Genomic DNA, 13890 nt, shown 5'->3' with positions numbered 1-13890 from the left:
GCAGAAAGAAAATAATATTAAAACAACAAAGTGTGTGCGCAAACATGGGGTGTTACAGTATACAAACAGTGAGACTGTGGTGGTAGATCAGGTGAGCACTATCTTGTTTGCAATGGTAGTGCCTAAAGGATGAGCTCCGGTAGGAGTCTACTTGAAATGATGAGGGTGGCTCACACAGAAAAATGTTATCACAATTAAAAGATGAGCTGTTCAAGATTGTTCTATGTTTTAAAATGGTTTCAACTGAGCAGCATCACGGAGAAACGTTTGCGAATCCCCAGAACAAAATAATAATAAAAGTAAAAAGAATCACACATGTGGTGGCAACAACTGAACTCTGAACGTAAATCTAGAAATGACACCGAACCAAACTGAAGTCTAAAAATCCTATTGGAATTTGTGGTCATAATTCTAACGTCTAACTTTCCTTCATTAAATTTTGACTTTTGGGGACCTTCTATTAATTTTCCATTCTTGAAACTTGTAAATTCTAACACTAAAAGTAGTGAATGCAAAAATGAAATGTCATCCTTCAAACAGTCTTGCGCTGTTACTACATCTGCAAATAAATACGTTTCATTTAAAAGTAAACACAGTCATATAAGAGCAGTGCATTCAGTATATGAAATAATGTCAGATTACACATAAATAAGCGGTGCACAAGATAACCAGGGAAAAAACGTTTTAAAACGACTCGAAGATAATCAGTTAAATATAAATATAAAAATCGAGCCACTCAAAAATGAATAATAGGTTAATTTAATAATTTGTCATTTCAGAAAAGAAAATGTGATATGACCGTTAACACACGTCATCGATGGGTGTGACGGCTCTGATGTGTGATTGGCTGATAGATTAAATCCCAGCAACGTCATATCCTGCGTGGCAGCCGCTCCATGGAAAACACAGAAGAGGCTAGAAGCCAATCATTCATTCATCCCAACGGAGTGCAGTCTCTGCCCGTCCCACTGCAGTCCAGCACCACGGCTGCTGCAGGAGCATTTCCAGCGTTAACCAAACATTCTTTGGCTGAAAAGTAAAAGTTAAAGGAGGATTCCTAAAATGTGAAGTTGGCCGGCTTCAGGTGACAGTGAGCCAGCAGGGACTGAGACGATCTGTCGGTGGTGCAGCAGACGTTGTGGTTTAATAACGAGGTACAGAAATAAAAATCTCAAAGCAAAAACATGGAGGTAAAACGATTAAGCGATATATATACATATGATTGGATAGTGCCTCCAAATAAATAAAGTAGCGGCCAGAAGAGCAGTTTTTATAAATACGGTTGACTAATGCTAGCAGCTAGCTGACCTTAGCTGCTAGCTGGTGCTGATGTTGCTCAGCTAACGTTGAAGTCAGAGCATCTTAGTCTGGATAAATAGCTTATTTTGTTGTTTTTATTACTACGTTACTGTGCAGAATGTTACATACATATGATTTATATAAAAGATAAATGTTGATTTATGAGATGTACTAGTATTTCAGTGGGTTATCTTTAATTGTACCTTACCTTGTCTTAAAATTGTATTTTAATTGCTTGTCCTCCCTTGTTTGAAAGTTTACTATTACTGTTTTAATTTATTGTTTTCTCATTAGCATGTACGTTAAATGTTACAGTAGACATACAAGCAGGCAAATCATGCATTTCATCCAAAGAGCAGTCCTATCTGCTACAATGGAATATTATTGGGCAAGATTGACCACCTGTATATTATTATTATTTTTTATTATTATTTAAGTCTCATTAAGCTCAAGAACTGCAAAGGTTGGCCTGACCAAGAACAGAAATGTCGCAGTGGACAAGACAAATGGACAATAACAGAAACAAACATTAAAAATATTCAAAGTGCAAACAATTTGACTAATAAAATGTAGTACGGTAGTTATTACTGTAGCAATTAAAAATAAATAAAACTGTAACAATTTAAAACGAGCAGTTTCTGCTGTCGGTTTCTTAAGATGGATCCGGAAGATCTCACTTAAACAAGTTCTGACAGTTTTAGTTCAGATTGGAATGCTTTCCAAGCATAGAGGAGAGAGAAACTGAAAGCTTTCTTTCCAGTTTCCGTTCGCATGCGAGGAGCATAGAGGCACAAAATGTAATTCGATCTCATGGTATAACGGCTTCAGTTTTCTGAAGCCGTTATACCATGTATATATACATACATGTATGTATGTAGGAACATACATACATATGTATGTTCCTACATACATATGTAGGAATCAAGCCAACAAGAATTTTGGTAAATCAGAGTAATACGATGTTGCTTGTTGCAGTGAAACACTACTGTATCAGCAGCAAGCAGTTATTCAGACATGGAATAACGTTGGCTGTTTTACCAAGCAGCTTTTGGAACTTTTAAGGCTTTAGGGAAGTTTTCAAATCAATAACTGCAAAGAAAATTACACTCAGTGCAGATGAACTTTAGAAGACCAACGTGTTGCTTCAAACTTTAGAGACCCTCTGTCTGTCTGTTCTGGTGAAGCACATATTTTCTGTTTGTCCTTTGAAGGATCATGTGGGGAGTCTGGCCTTTCCTGCCTGCTCTGGTGCTTCTGTCAGAGCTCTCTGTGGAGAAAGTCCAGACGGCGCCATGCCAAACCTGCAGAAAACTCACTGAAAGCTTCATTAAGGTAAATCTGATAAACTGCAAGTTTTCACTTGACATCTTTTTATCGCGCTCTTATTTCTTTGTTTCAAACTGAAGGATTAAAAAATTTACATTTTTGTGTAGGGATTAGAAAAAACAGCAAACAAGAACTTTGGTGGCGGCAACACTGCATGGGAGGAGGAGAAGCTGGCTAAGTACGCACGCAGGTAGGAGTAGTTTCTGCAGCTGACCTTTGAGGTACTGTGGCCATTTGTAATTAACATTCGTTTTGTCTATTATTCAACACTTTCCCTAGAATGTTTTTTGGTTTTAAATGTTGAATTTTTCTTCTTCATGTATTTATTACTCGCATATTTCTGTGGTTCAACCTCTGCCTAATCATCGTCTCCTCGTTTTAGCGAGACTCGGCTTTTGGAGATCGTCGAAGCCGCTTGTGAGAAAACAGATTTTGAATGTAACCGTCTGCTGGAGCAGATAGAAGACCAGGTTGAGACGTGGTGGTTCCACAGGTGCAGTACAGCTTTAACAAGTGTTAAAGACAAGCACTTTGAGATTTTTTCTAATGAAAAGTGCAGTACAAATTAAATTGATTATTTATTATTATTAAGTTTTTTTTTTTATTTTTCATTATAAACCTGCCTTCACGCTGTGCTATCATGAGCCTGTTTGAACATTGTGTTTGTTTTCCAGGCAGCAGGAGGCACCGGATCTGTTTGAGTGGCTCTGCATTGAGCAGCTAACACTATGCTGCCCACCTGGACACTTTGGACCCGACTGCAAAGGTGTGCACAAGCAGGTTACTTCATGTTAGTACAATAAAAAAAGAAAAAAAAAAGAAACAGAGTCTACATCCTTGCTTACTTCCTTCATTGCTGCAGTATGTAAGCAAAGAGCTGATCATTGTAATCGTGCTAATTTGAAGAGTGCCCGTCTGGACCTGGAGGTGTGTGTGGAGGTCTGGGCCGATGTGAGGGTGAGGGCACTCGTCTGGGAGATGGGGAGTGTGTCTGCGACCCGGGTTACTCGGGCCAGCTGTGCCAGAGCTGCGCTGATGGTTACTTCCGGGAGAAGAGCTCCAACGACAGCGCAGGGGCTTGCTCAGGTGCGACATTTCCCTACTGCTGTTTGCACGTTTTTAAATCGCCGTCGTGTTCAGCAGGACCGGATGCTGGTTTGATGTTAACGGTTCTCGCCCACGTCTAGCGTGCTACCACTCCTGTAAGAAATGCTCAGGGCCACAGGACTACAAGTGCCTCGCCTGCAAACCTGGGTGGATCCTTCATGACAACAAGTGTGTGGGTGAGTGTGAATTTGGTTGTTTTGTTTTGTTTTTTTTTTTTGTTTGTTTTTTAGCAGATTTGGATGAATACACTTCCTGTGACTTTTACCACGTCTCTTGTAGACATTGATGAGTGCGGCACAGAGCTGGCTCGTTGTCCTTCCAACACTTACTGTCACAACATAGACGGATCCTATGAATGCAGAGGTACGGCTCCTTCAATATGTATTGATCTCTATCAAACAAAATCATCCTGGTTGTTTCAATTGGCCAGCATGCACGCTGACATGGGACCGAATGGTTTGAAACCAACACTGGTTGGTGTGAACTTTATTGTTGCGGAAATAGCAACATTTTCAGTCTCTGTGAGGCTTTTGAAAATTAAGTCAGTTAGTGCATCAATTACCAATTTGAAGTAATTTACTAGATCCTATAACTGGTCAGGAAATGCTGTTTGTATTATTGTCTTGAAGATGAGTTTGTTTTTGCATTCATACCAAAAACGAAAGACTTTGATTTTTCTTAAGAAAACTTAAGAAACATGAACTGTGGTGGTTGTGAAAACTACAAACTTGACCACAGTGGACAGTTGCTTCTCTGCTATCTGGCAGAGCATCACATTGACAGTAGTGATGCTGACCGTTTCACCTTTGCGTCCAGGCTGTGACCAGGCGTGTGTGGGCTGCATGGGCAGCGGTCCGGCTCGCTGTAAGAAATGTGCGCGTGGCTACAGACTGAAAGGAGCCAAGTGTCTTGGTATTCAAACTGTCATTAATTATCTGTGTAATTTTTAACACGTAAGGTTATCCTGGTGGAGGATTCAGCCATGTTCCCTCTCAGATATAGATGAATGTAGCGAACGCGCAATAGCGTGCCCCGGACTGAACGAGGCCTGCATCAACGAGGAGGGCTCCTTCCACTGCGACTGCGCTGAGGGATTCATCAGAAGAGACAGCATTTGTGTGGAGAATAAGCCACCTGGTGAGTATCGGGTTTTAGGCAAAGCAGTACGAACCCAAAATAGTCTCCCGTCTGTATTCTCTCTGAATAGTTTGGATTAGAATCGATGCTGCCAGTGTTTAATACCTTCTGCTGTGTTTAAATACAGCTGATTTGTACATTAAGTATTTTTTCCATTTACATATTTAAAAAAAAAAAAAAAGGAGTTTAACATGGGGTGGTAACAGAGCCGTATAGAGAGTGACAATTAAAACACGTTGATGTTTGTAGTTCTTAGGGATAGAAGGCACTGTGTCTGTACATTTGAAGAGAAATGTACGGTATAAATCTAAAGTTTCTGTGCGAGAAATACTGGCAAGAAAATTGCGCGTAAAAGCGGCATCAGTTATGCAGCAAATGTTGACCTCATTGTTGGAAAGCAATCCGTAAGGAGATCTCGGTGAAGTTTGGACTCTGAAATCTGAGTTTGCTTTCGTCTTGCCTCCTCAGCTGGCCCAGAGAAAGGTCTGTTTGACGACATGACGGATGACGAGGTCCTTGTGCTGCAGCAGATGTTCTTCGGCGTCATAATCTGCGCCCTCGCCACACTTGCAGCCAAGGGAGACATGGTCTTCACGGCCATTTTTATTGGAGGAGTGGCTGCTATGGCTGGATATTGGCTGACAGAGAAGGGAGACTACATGCTGGATGGATTTCTGAAGGGACGTTAGGCTGTCTTCACATGTAACAAAGGGGGACCTGGGGATGCCAGCCAGGAGAGGTGAATAAGACTTGACCGATGGTGGGACGTTATCTTCAATGCTAGCCTTTCAGGGATTAATCATGTAATTTACAAGGGCTTGGATTAATTAATGTATAACCGATGAAGAGGATTATGCAAGAAAAGGTGAAGACTAATGATGTCATGAATGAAGCAACACTGCACTGATATATAAGATACCTGAACTTCATTCCCTACCATAAGCTTTGCCTGTGTCAGGTTACTGCTATACTCCGGATGGTAGCTATGGGCAACACTGTCCCCTCAACACTGTCCCCTCAGATTGACCCTAAGTAGAGTCCGAGTTGGTTTCTACCACAAGTTTTTTTTGTTTTTCACTGAATGACTTTATATACCTCTTCCTCTGTGAATGTGTGTGCCACAATGCATGTTATGTTCATTTGAAATCAGAAGTACTGCACTGTTTTAATTTATTGTTTACTTTAGCATGATTGTTTTTACTTTTTTTTTAGCTGCTGGATTATTTATTTAAATGTAAAAGGAGTGTGTGAGTGTAATCTGGATGACTCAAGCCAATTACTGTTGCCTGTTTTTTTTAAAGCTATATTTATGTTTGTGAATATTTAGTTGTTTGTATTATCAATGCAAACATGCAGCTGTAATTCAGAGATTATTTTGGAGAGCCATCACGCCAACACCTCTGATCCATTATCGATCCTTCTTTACCCGGAGTGGAATCGTCCACAGGTGTTTGCTTTACAATAAAAGGAGATTTTACTTTTTAGATCAGAAAGCTGTTGTTTTCTAATGATTAATATTAGAAATATTAACATTTGTTTTATTGCATTTGTTGCCATGCAGCAAAACAACACATGGTCATGTTATGCTCAACACATGACGAAAACAATGACTGCTGACATGATTGTAGTCCAGTAAGCCGTCACTGAGGATGAGTCACAAGAGCTCCTTATTAAAGAAACTGATTCTTCAGAGTGGTGTTGGCAGATATGTTAATGAGAAGTCGTGTGAAAGATAAAACAATGGTTGAAAATGGCCCTGAAACAAAGCAATGGAAGCATACTGTAGCTGGAATCTGAATTTCTCACACTGATGTATCCTGGACCAGGGCCACAGCTGTTGCATTGCTTGTCTGCACCCACTCCTAAGACGAGGACATCAGAAGCTTCTTACTTTAGGAGAGAAAGGACTAGATGGCTGCAAATCCTTTCTTTTTGAATCCTGCATTTCATTTGAAAAAAAAAAAAAAAAAAAAAAAAAACATAAGGTCTGAGAGGTAGAATGGAAAGGCCCAGGCTTGAGGTCCAGTGAGTAGTTTCCTATCAGTGTTGGTCTGGGGAGCCATGTTATCTTGCTGGTGTTTGTTGTATTCTAGATCAAAGTCGGTGCAGAAATCCACCGGGAGATCTTTAAGGAAATGCCGATTTAATTTTTGAGCATCAAAAGGAGGAAGAGAGACAGCAGACCCAACAATGGAGAAAAGCTAAGTTTGCTGTTAAAGCAACCTGGGCTTCCGTTACAGCTCTGCTGCAGCCTGATCGTCTTCATGCCACGTTGCTTTGATGCAGTAATTCACACAAAATGAAACCTGATCAAGTGTTGAGATTTTGTATGGTACTGGACATGTACTCGTATATACCTTTGTTTTTTTTAATGTTTTCATATTGTTTTTTTTAATATTCCAGAAACACAATTTTGAGTTTTAATAAGCTAAGCTATAATTACATCTCAAGACATTTTTTCCCCATATATATATATATTTGAAAAAACAAAACACTACACCCATATTTTAAGTTTCTTCCCCTTCACATAATATGCTTTCTGTTTTCCATCACTATTTTTTCTTTTTCATTTCAAACTGAGGGTTTGCTCCTCGGTGGCTGAGAAGAAGCCTGAATTGCAGGTTTTGGCTACTTGGAGTCATGTCAGTGTTCCACTCCAGTTAATGGGGTTGAGTCGCAGCAGCTCTCTCTCTTTCAGAGCCTCCTGGGAATGTGTTAGTGCTCTGTCCCTCCTGCTCTGCTCCATTAGCTGCACACAAAACAAGTACAACTGAGACAAAGAGAAAAAAAAAAACGAGACATTTTACTGTAACCTCAAAACATGCTCCAGGAAGCATTTTCAGCATATTTTAGTACGCAGCGGGACTGGTAATGGATGCATAATGCATGATTGGGACCGTACCCTCTTGTTCTCATCTCTGTAGACTGTCATTGCTTTGGTGTGCTGAATTCGCTGCTGTCTCTCACTAGACAGGGCGAGGCGGTCCGCCGCGATGAGATGCTCTGCTTCTTTTACTTTACTAGCCAGCTGCAGCTTCAGTTCCACGCACTTCTCCTCCATCTGCCTCTTTAGCTGCTCTCGTATCTCCTTTCTGTCAGAATAAACCACATATTAATGTCTTGTGCAAAGGTGAGGCCTTGTCAGAGGATAATCTAGAGCTGAAGTGATTTACCTGTACTCTTCTTTCTCACTGATGGTTCCATAAAATGGTTTCCTCCACACCTGATGATACCTGGCACAACAACTTCAACTCAGTGACCATGATTTCATCTTGTTTTGTTGTTCTTTTAACAGTACAACCAAAACAAAAGTCAAGCTATTCCTGGGTGTATCTCAGGTCTTTCTTTCCACCTGAAATGCTCTCCTCTTTGCATGATCAGCGCCCTCTGGTGGTTATGATGGTGAACAGCGCATGTTTCAAGACTGACGGTGCGTTTATTAACCAAAGGTGGGTGCAAAGGATCCAACCTCTGAATATTCTGCGAATCAGATTTATACATTAGTGCTTTTATACTTACTTGCATTTATTGTGTCTAATTATTTATTAATGCATCTACAGCAACCGCACATCAGGTCGACACCAGGTAATCGCCTCACCTGACTGCTCTTTAGCACACTACCATTGTCTGGGAGAACTGGTAATGTCATTGGAGTCACAGCAAAGCTTGGAGTGTCTTGAGAAACATAAATGGGTCAAGCTACTATAGAGATAGGTGCTGCAATAGAGAGAGAGAGAGAGAAAACAAAACAGAAATGTATGTAATAATCCCCATGATAATTACACTAATACATTTGGCGGCTTTAAAGATTTATTTGAATGTTTTATCCTTCAGGATGGAAACAAATCAAACAAGAAAATACTTTTGTGGATTTCTAAAGCCAATCCTTGAGCTATTTGTGTCAAAGTTTCAAGCCAATCCTTGAGCTATTTGTGTCAAAGTTTCAATCATTTGACCCACACACCATCAGAAGAAAGGTAATTGGTTATCCAACCAATTACCTTGGCTTAACCAAAAAAACCCCAAAACAAAATAAAAAAAAAAAACACCAAGCCTTTTTTGCAGTGAAAACACAACACAAAACTGGTTTTGGAATTTAAAAAAGTCAAAATAAAATTCTAGTAGTTTGCCCAACCTTGACCCTTTGAAACTTTCTACACTGTTCATAAAATCTGGTTCTGTGGCATGAAATTAATTCATTTAGATAATCCTTGCCATTACAATAACCTCTAGTCATGATTTCTCACACAAGGTGACTTCTCTTGCTTGGAATATTTAACCAAACATTTGGTTGTATGTCTATATGCAAACATGAAATCTTTTAATAAAATTTGAGTGTCCCAAGTTTTTTTTTTTGAAAAATGTTAATTGCTAATTATCCAAGCCTTCCACCCTGAAAAAAAAAGCAGAATTAAGATGCGAAAGTTAATATAATATGCAAATGTTAAAGTAGAGATAAACTTTTCACCAGTCCTGTAAATAAAAAACAGAGGAAATAAATGAAACAATGTTTTCTTACGTAGTCTCATCTTTAGGTCTTGCTCTTTTCTGCTGGAACTCCTGAGTCCAGACTTTGTGTGCCGAAACATCCCAAACTCCTAAAGCTTAAAATAATATATCTTTTAAAGCAAATGTCCTTTTTACATTAGAATACATAAAAATCTGAGCTTTCCATATATCTGTAATGGCCCCAGTTAAACATTAAACCCAGATGAATCAGAGCATTCAGTCAGTGTTTTGCTTTTGCAACCGTCTCCTTGGGAATCGAGTTTCCCACCCCTCTAATAAAACAGAGCTGCAACACTGACTGAGTGGCCAAGCATCAGCAGACTCAAAAGAGAAAGATTATTAGCACGTGGCAACAAACTAACCAGATAAATACTGAGAACATTTCCAGGCGTGAGCTACATTTCAACTAAACAAGGAAGAGAATCCTTTCATCTGTTAAAATGACTAAAACTCTTTTATTGAACAAGAAATAAAACTTTTTAAAGGGCAAACATTTGAACCTTTGCTGCATAATTTTTATGGGATCCAGATTTAAAAGTGCAAGTGTATTGTTTTGATCTGCTGCAGGCTAGATAACGTCCGTGATTATGTAGAATAGAAGATTTTCTTGCTCGAAGATAAAGTCTTTCTCAAGGTTGAACATTCTTCATATTCCCAACGTTTTATGGTTCTCCCACAGCCAGGCATGGTATTTATTTAACTTGTGATCTTCAGGAGTCACCTATAACAGGAAAATACAGATAATCTGCCTGATTTAGCTTAATTGTGACTTAGAAATAACTTAAAATAGCTCGGGAGTTGAGTTCATTCACCTGCCTCCACTCTTCAACACAGAAGATCCTGTAGGAGTCGTTCCCGTACTTGCCAATACCGTGCAACTCAATAGGGTAGCGCCACTGTTTATTTAAAAACTCATCTAATCAGGAGAAAACACAGTTAGTTTTCTTCCTAGGCAAAAGTTATCCGGCAGAAGTCTAATATCCTCACCGGAGAAGCGGATGATTGTTTTGGCTCGAAGCTCATAGAGCCCAAGTGGCTTCATGAGTTCAGACATGGGCTTCCAGTCGGCCTCCCGGGTCACCTCTGCAGATGGGTAGCGCTCAAAGAACACCCAAAGCACCGGAATGGCCATTTTCCCTGTAATGGAGAACTAGTGAAATACCAGTTTTTTTTTACTGCAGATTGACTCAGGCTGCAGAAATGTGGGACTTTACCACTTGTCTTATTCAGAAAAATAGTGGCCACCAGGAGCTTCCAGGGGTCATGGAAAAGGGTTTCCTGTATGAGGTTGAAGGGAGACCGGGGAGGTGTCCATTTTCTGAGAGATTTCCTCCTGGGTGGGCTGAGTCCTGAGCACAAACACAGAGAACAGTTCTCTAAAAACACAAACGATATCTCAGATATTAGGACGAGTAAAGCCTGATAACAACTGTGCACAAGTTAACCCAATAAACATTACCATCTTTGAGACATTTCGCACTGAAATAAGGGCTTGTTTTCCGCCTGCTCTCCACATTCTTGGATCCTATGAGAACACAGGAAAGTGTTAAATAGATCATAATGTCTGTCATTTTAATATCCTTGAGGTTTTAATGAACGCAAATATGATTTTTAGGGCTCTCACAGACTAGAATTAAGTTGTCATAAAAGCATTACTAAAATTCTGAATTTTAAGCTCGACAGAAACGCAGGGTGTACACACCCTATTAAAGGATTTAACTGTAATTTGCTGTGACAAAGCACACTTGTGTTTGACCTTGTAATTAGCATAATGTAAAGTAATGCTTGGGCTTCCATTAAACAGCTAATGAGATACAAGGCCTTGCAAAAGTATTCACACAGCCTGAACTTTTTTTAACCACATTCTTCAATATATTTATATTTTATAGCCATCTTTTGTCTTAAAGTCAGACCAACACAAAGCAGGGCACGGCTGTGGAGTAAAAGTTGAAAACCGTGAAATGCATTTGTTGTCAGTTTTCTGTTGTTTAGCTCCTCCAATCCTTCAGTAAACTCTAACCAGCTACCGTGTTGCTCCTTAAGAAAAACCTTCCCATGCTGTGATTCTACCACCAATCATGCATCATTTTGTTTCCGTTTTGCAATTTTACACGTTACTTGGTGTAACGTGTAAATCCCATTTTATTGGGATTTTCTCTATCACACAAAATCCCAATGAAATGCACTACAGTTCGAAACATATGATGACTTTTGTAATGTGCTACAAATGGTCAACTTTACTCCTCTGAATCACATTTTAACCTGACAGAGCTTTTGCTTTTGCTGTAAAGTCATGTAAATAAATAAGATGATTTTCTTCATGAAGTGCCATCAAATCACTGATGTTTCAGTTATTTTCTTATACCTCTCTTGACATGCAATTGTAGCTGGAGAATGCTCAAGCTGGACATATTTAGAAAACATAATTGAAAAAAGTTTATGGTTTACAGCATACAAGTTTAGCTAAAAACTAAATGGAAAAAAAAGTCTTGATTACAAACTTTTCTTCGCTGTCAGACCGTGTAGCTCCTACTTACTATTATGAGAATCTCTAACTGGTGTGCAGCTTCCACCACTGTTGTCAGATAACACCTCCTCTCTGTGACTGTGACTGTCAGCATTATCCACTACCTCTGAATTAGACTTGTTGTCATCTTTGCTGTGAGGCTGTGCAACATCTGTGTTTGCCACGTTCTCACTTTCATTCTCGCTCTCAGTGGCAGCTTCAACATTCAGAGTCGGGACCGAAGGCGGCGCGTTTGCCGGTTGATTCCTGGGAGCTGGAAGGAAGGTGTTTTGTTGATCACTGGAAGGAGCCAGTCTCAGAATTTTCTCCCTCAACAGTCCCACCCTCCGGGGGCTCTGGGGTGTATAATCATCATCCGCCAAGTCTGATGAAGATGCAGCTTGTGAGCTAATCTGCTCAGCCTCCTCAGCTATGTCCTCTTGCAAAGTATTACTTTTAGTATCCTCAACAGCAGGTGTTACCTTGCTCTTCCTGACTTTACATCTGGTAGAGGAAAAGCTGTTTTTAGATTCATGTCTGGCAGATTTCACTTTTCCACCTGTTTTATCCTGCTGTCCATTTGCTTGCTTTTTCGTCCATTTCTCTTGCGTTTCTTTGGAATGATCTGTTTCAGAGCTGGTGAACTTAGTTTTGGATGAGGTGAAATCAAACAGGTTTATGTCCAGGTTCTCTCCTCCATTTTTTAACAGATAATCATGCAAGGATGACTTAGATCGGAACCTCTGCCCACTGGGACTGAAACAAACAAACAAAAAAGATTAGTCATTGATTAGCCATGTGCATGTAAATAAATTAAGTTTAGCCTCCTTCAGTAACTGTCTGCTGGACACCTTTTAATTAATTTCACTTCAAAAGTTCTTTATTATTACTCCAAAAGAAAATGAAATGTTTTTGTAACTGGCTGTGGGAAGAAAGAATCTCTTGTAGTGTTCTGTATTACAGTGGATCTGAGGACGTCTCTGACTGACAATGTTGTATGTCAGTCTGATGAAGAGGATACTCAGGGTTCTCCTTAATGTTCATTTTATGAAGAATCTTTCTATGATAATTCCACTGCAGATCCCAGGACCAACCATCTTTAACTTTTTTTTTTTTTTAGGTCCCTGGTTCTGCTGCCCCAACAGATGATGACAGAAGAGACACTCTCAACAACAGACTTATAGAAGATATGTAGCATCTGGCAGTACACATAGAAGGACCTAAACTTCTCCGAGATGCAAAGTCTACTCAGCTGTCCCTTCTTGTAGACGACTTAACTGTTAAGGCTCAAGTCCAGTCTGTTGTCCAGGTGAATACTTAGATATTTATACTCATTCACCACCAAGCACCGTTTGACCTAACCCTGTTCCTGCTAAATCCACTATCATCTCCTTTGCTTTGTTTACATTCAAAGCGTTTCTACACCATGCAACAAAGTACGTTGTCCACCAAGGTCTCTATACCCATTTTCTTGTCCATTTCTTTTTAATTAACTTTTTGATATGTAAAGTGACTTGGGGAAACAAACAAACAAACAAACAAACATCGAATCACCTTATTATGTACACGTCCAGTTTTCCTGCAGTCTTGCCAGCTTTTCTCTGCCTCACTTCTCTAACCCATCCATGTGGTAGTGCTTCCTTGTTACTCTCGACCTCCATGTCTAAGCTGATTTCCAGCTCATTTTCACCGTTGGTGAGAGGAAGCTCAGATTCAAGGACGCAGCTCAGACCAGTTTTCACCCTGTCCTCTCAAATGTCTACAGTAAAATGACAGCAGACACAGTTTGCTGTGAAAAAAAAATCCACCGTGCAACACAGAAGAAGCGCCATTCCCCTCCCCCCATTATTTTTATGCAACAGCAAGCGAAGAGAGTAAATCACAATCAAATTAGCGAATTACACCTACCGAATTCATCAAATTTATTTTGCTATGGAGCACAGCGGTCCAAACCAAGTTTTGTTCTGTCAACAGTGGAGCGGAACTGAGCATGTGCAGAAACTCGG

The 13890-nt window shown here is 39.9% G+C and overlaps 2 protein-coding genes across 5 annotated transcripts; one reads left to right on the top strand and one right to left on the bottom strand.

The window, feature by feature from the left end:
* The first annotated feature begins 870 nt into the window (after positions 1-870).
* Positions 871-6351, top strand: creld1b (cysteine-rich with EGF-like domains 1b). Its single transcript, XM_007562341.2, has 11 exons — positions 871-1154; positions 2511-2631; positions 2733-2815; positions 3008-3118; positions 3300-3391; positions 3532-3711; positions 3813-3908; positions 4012-4095; positions 4549-4644; positions 4729-4869; positions 5338-6351. The coding sequence occupies exons 2-11, from the start codon at positions 2515-2517 to the stop codon at positions 5556-5558; spliced, it is 1221 nt and encodes a 406-aa protein (XP_007562403.1). The 5' UTR covers positions 871-1154; positions 2511-2514; the 3' UTR covers positions 5559-6351.
* On the bottom strand, positions 6071-13890 carry mbd4 (methyl-CpG binding domain protein 4). Of its 4 annotated transcripts, XM_016676500.1 has the most exons (13): positions 13793-13889; positions 13439-13643; positions 11916-12640; positions 10838-10903; positions 10593-10727; positions 10366-10515; positions 10191-10294; positions 9389-10099; positions 8468-8586; positions 8222-8349; positions 8043-8102; positions 7772-7961; positions 6071-7639 (listed from the first exon to the last, which is right to left on the bottom strand). In XM_016676500.1, the coding sequence occupies exons 2-8, from the start codon at positions 13543-13545 to the stop codon at positions 10025-10027; spliced, it is 1362 nt and encodes a 453-aa protein (XP_016531986.1). In that variant the 5' UTR covers positions 13546-13643; positions 13793-13889; the 3' UTR covers positions 6071-7639; positions 7772-7961; positions 8043-8102; positions 8222-8349; positions 8468-8586; positions 9389-10024. The 4 variants fall into 4 exon arrangements, with proteins under 4 accessions (XP_016531986.1, XP_007562400.1, XP_007562399.1 ...); XM_007562338.2 differs by having other exon boundaries at positions 8043-8349; positions 12078-12640; positions 13793-13890; XM_007562337.2 differs by having other exon boundaries at positions 8043-8349.

Source organism: Poecilia formosa, unplaced genomic scaffold (genome assembly GCF_000485575.1).
Source record: "Poecilia formosa unplaced genomic scaffold, Poecilia_formosa-5.1.2 Scaffold135, whole genome shotgun sequence".
NCBI lineage: Eukaryota > Metazoa > Chordata > Actinopteri > Cyprinodontiformes > Poeciliidae > Poecilia > Poecilia formosa.
The sequence above is the reverse complement of the archived record's forward strand: the minus strand, read 5'-3'. Positions and strand labels throughout refer to the sequence as shown.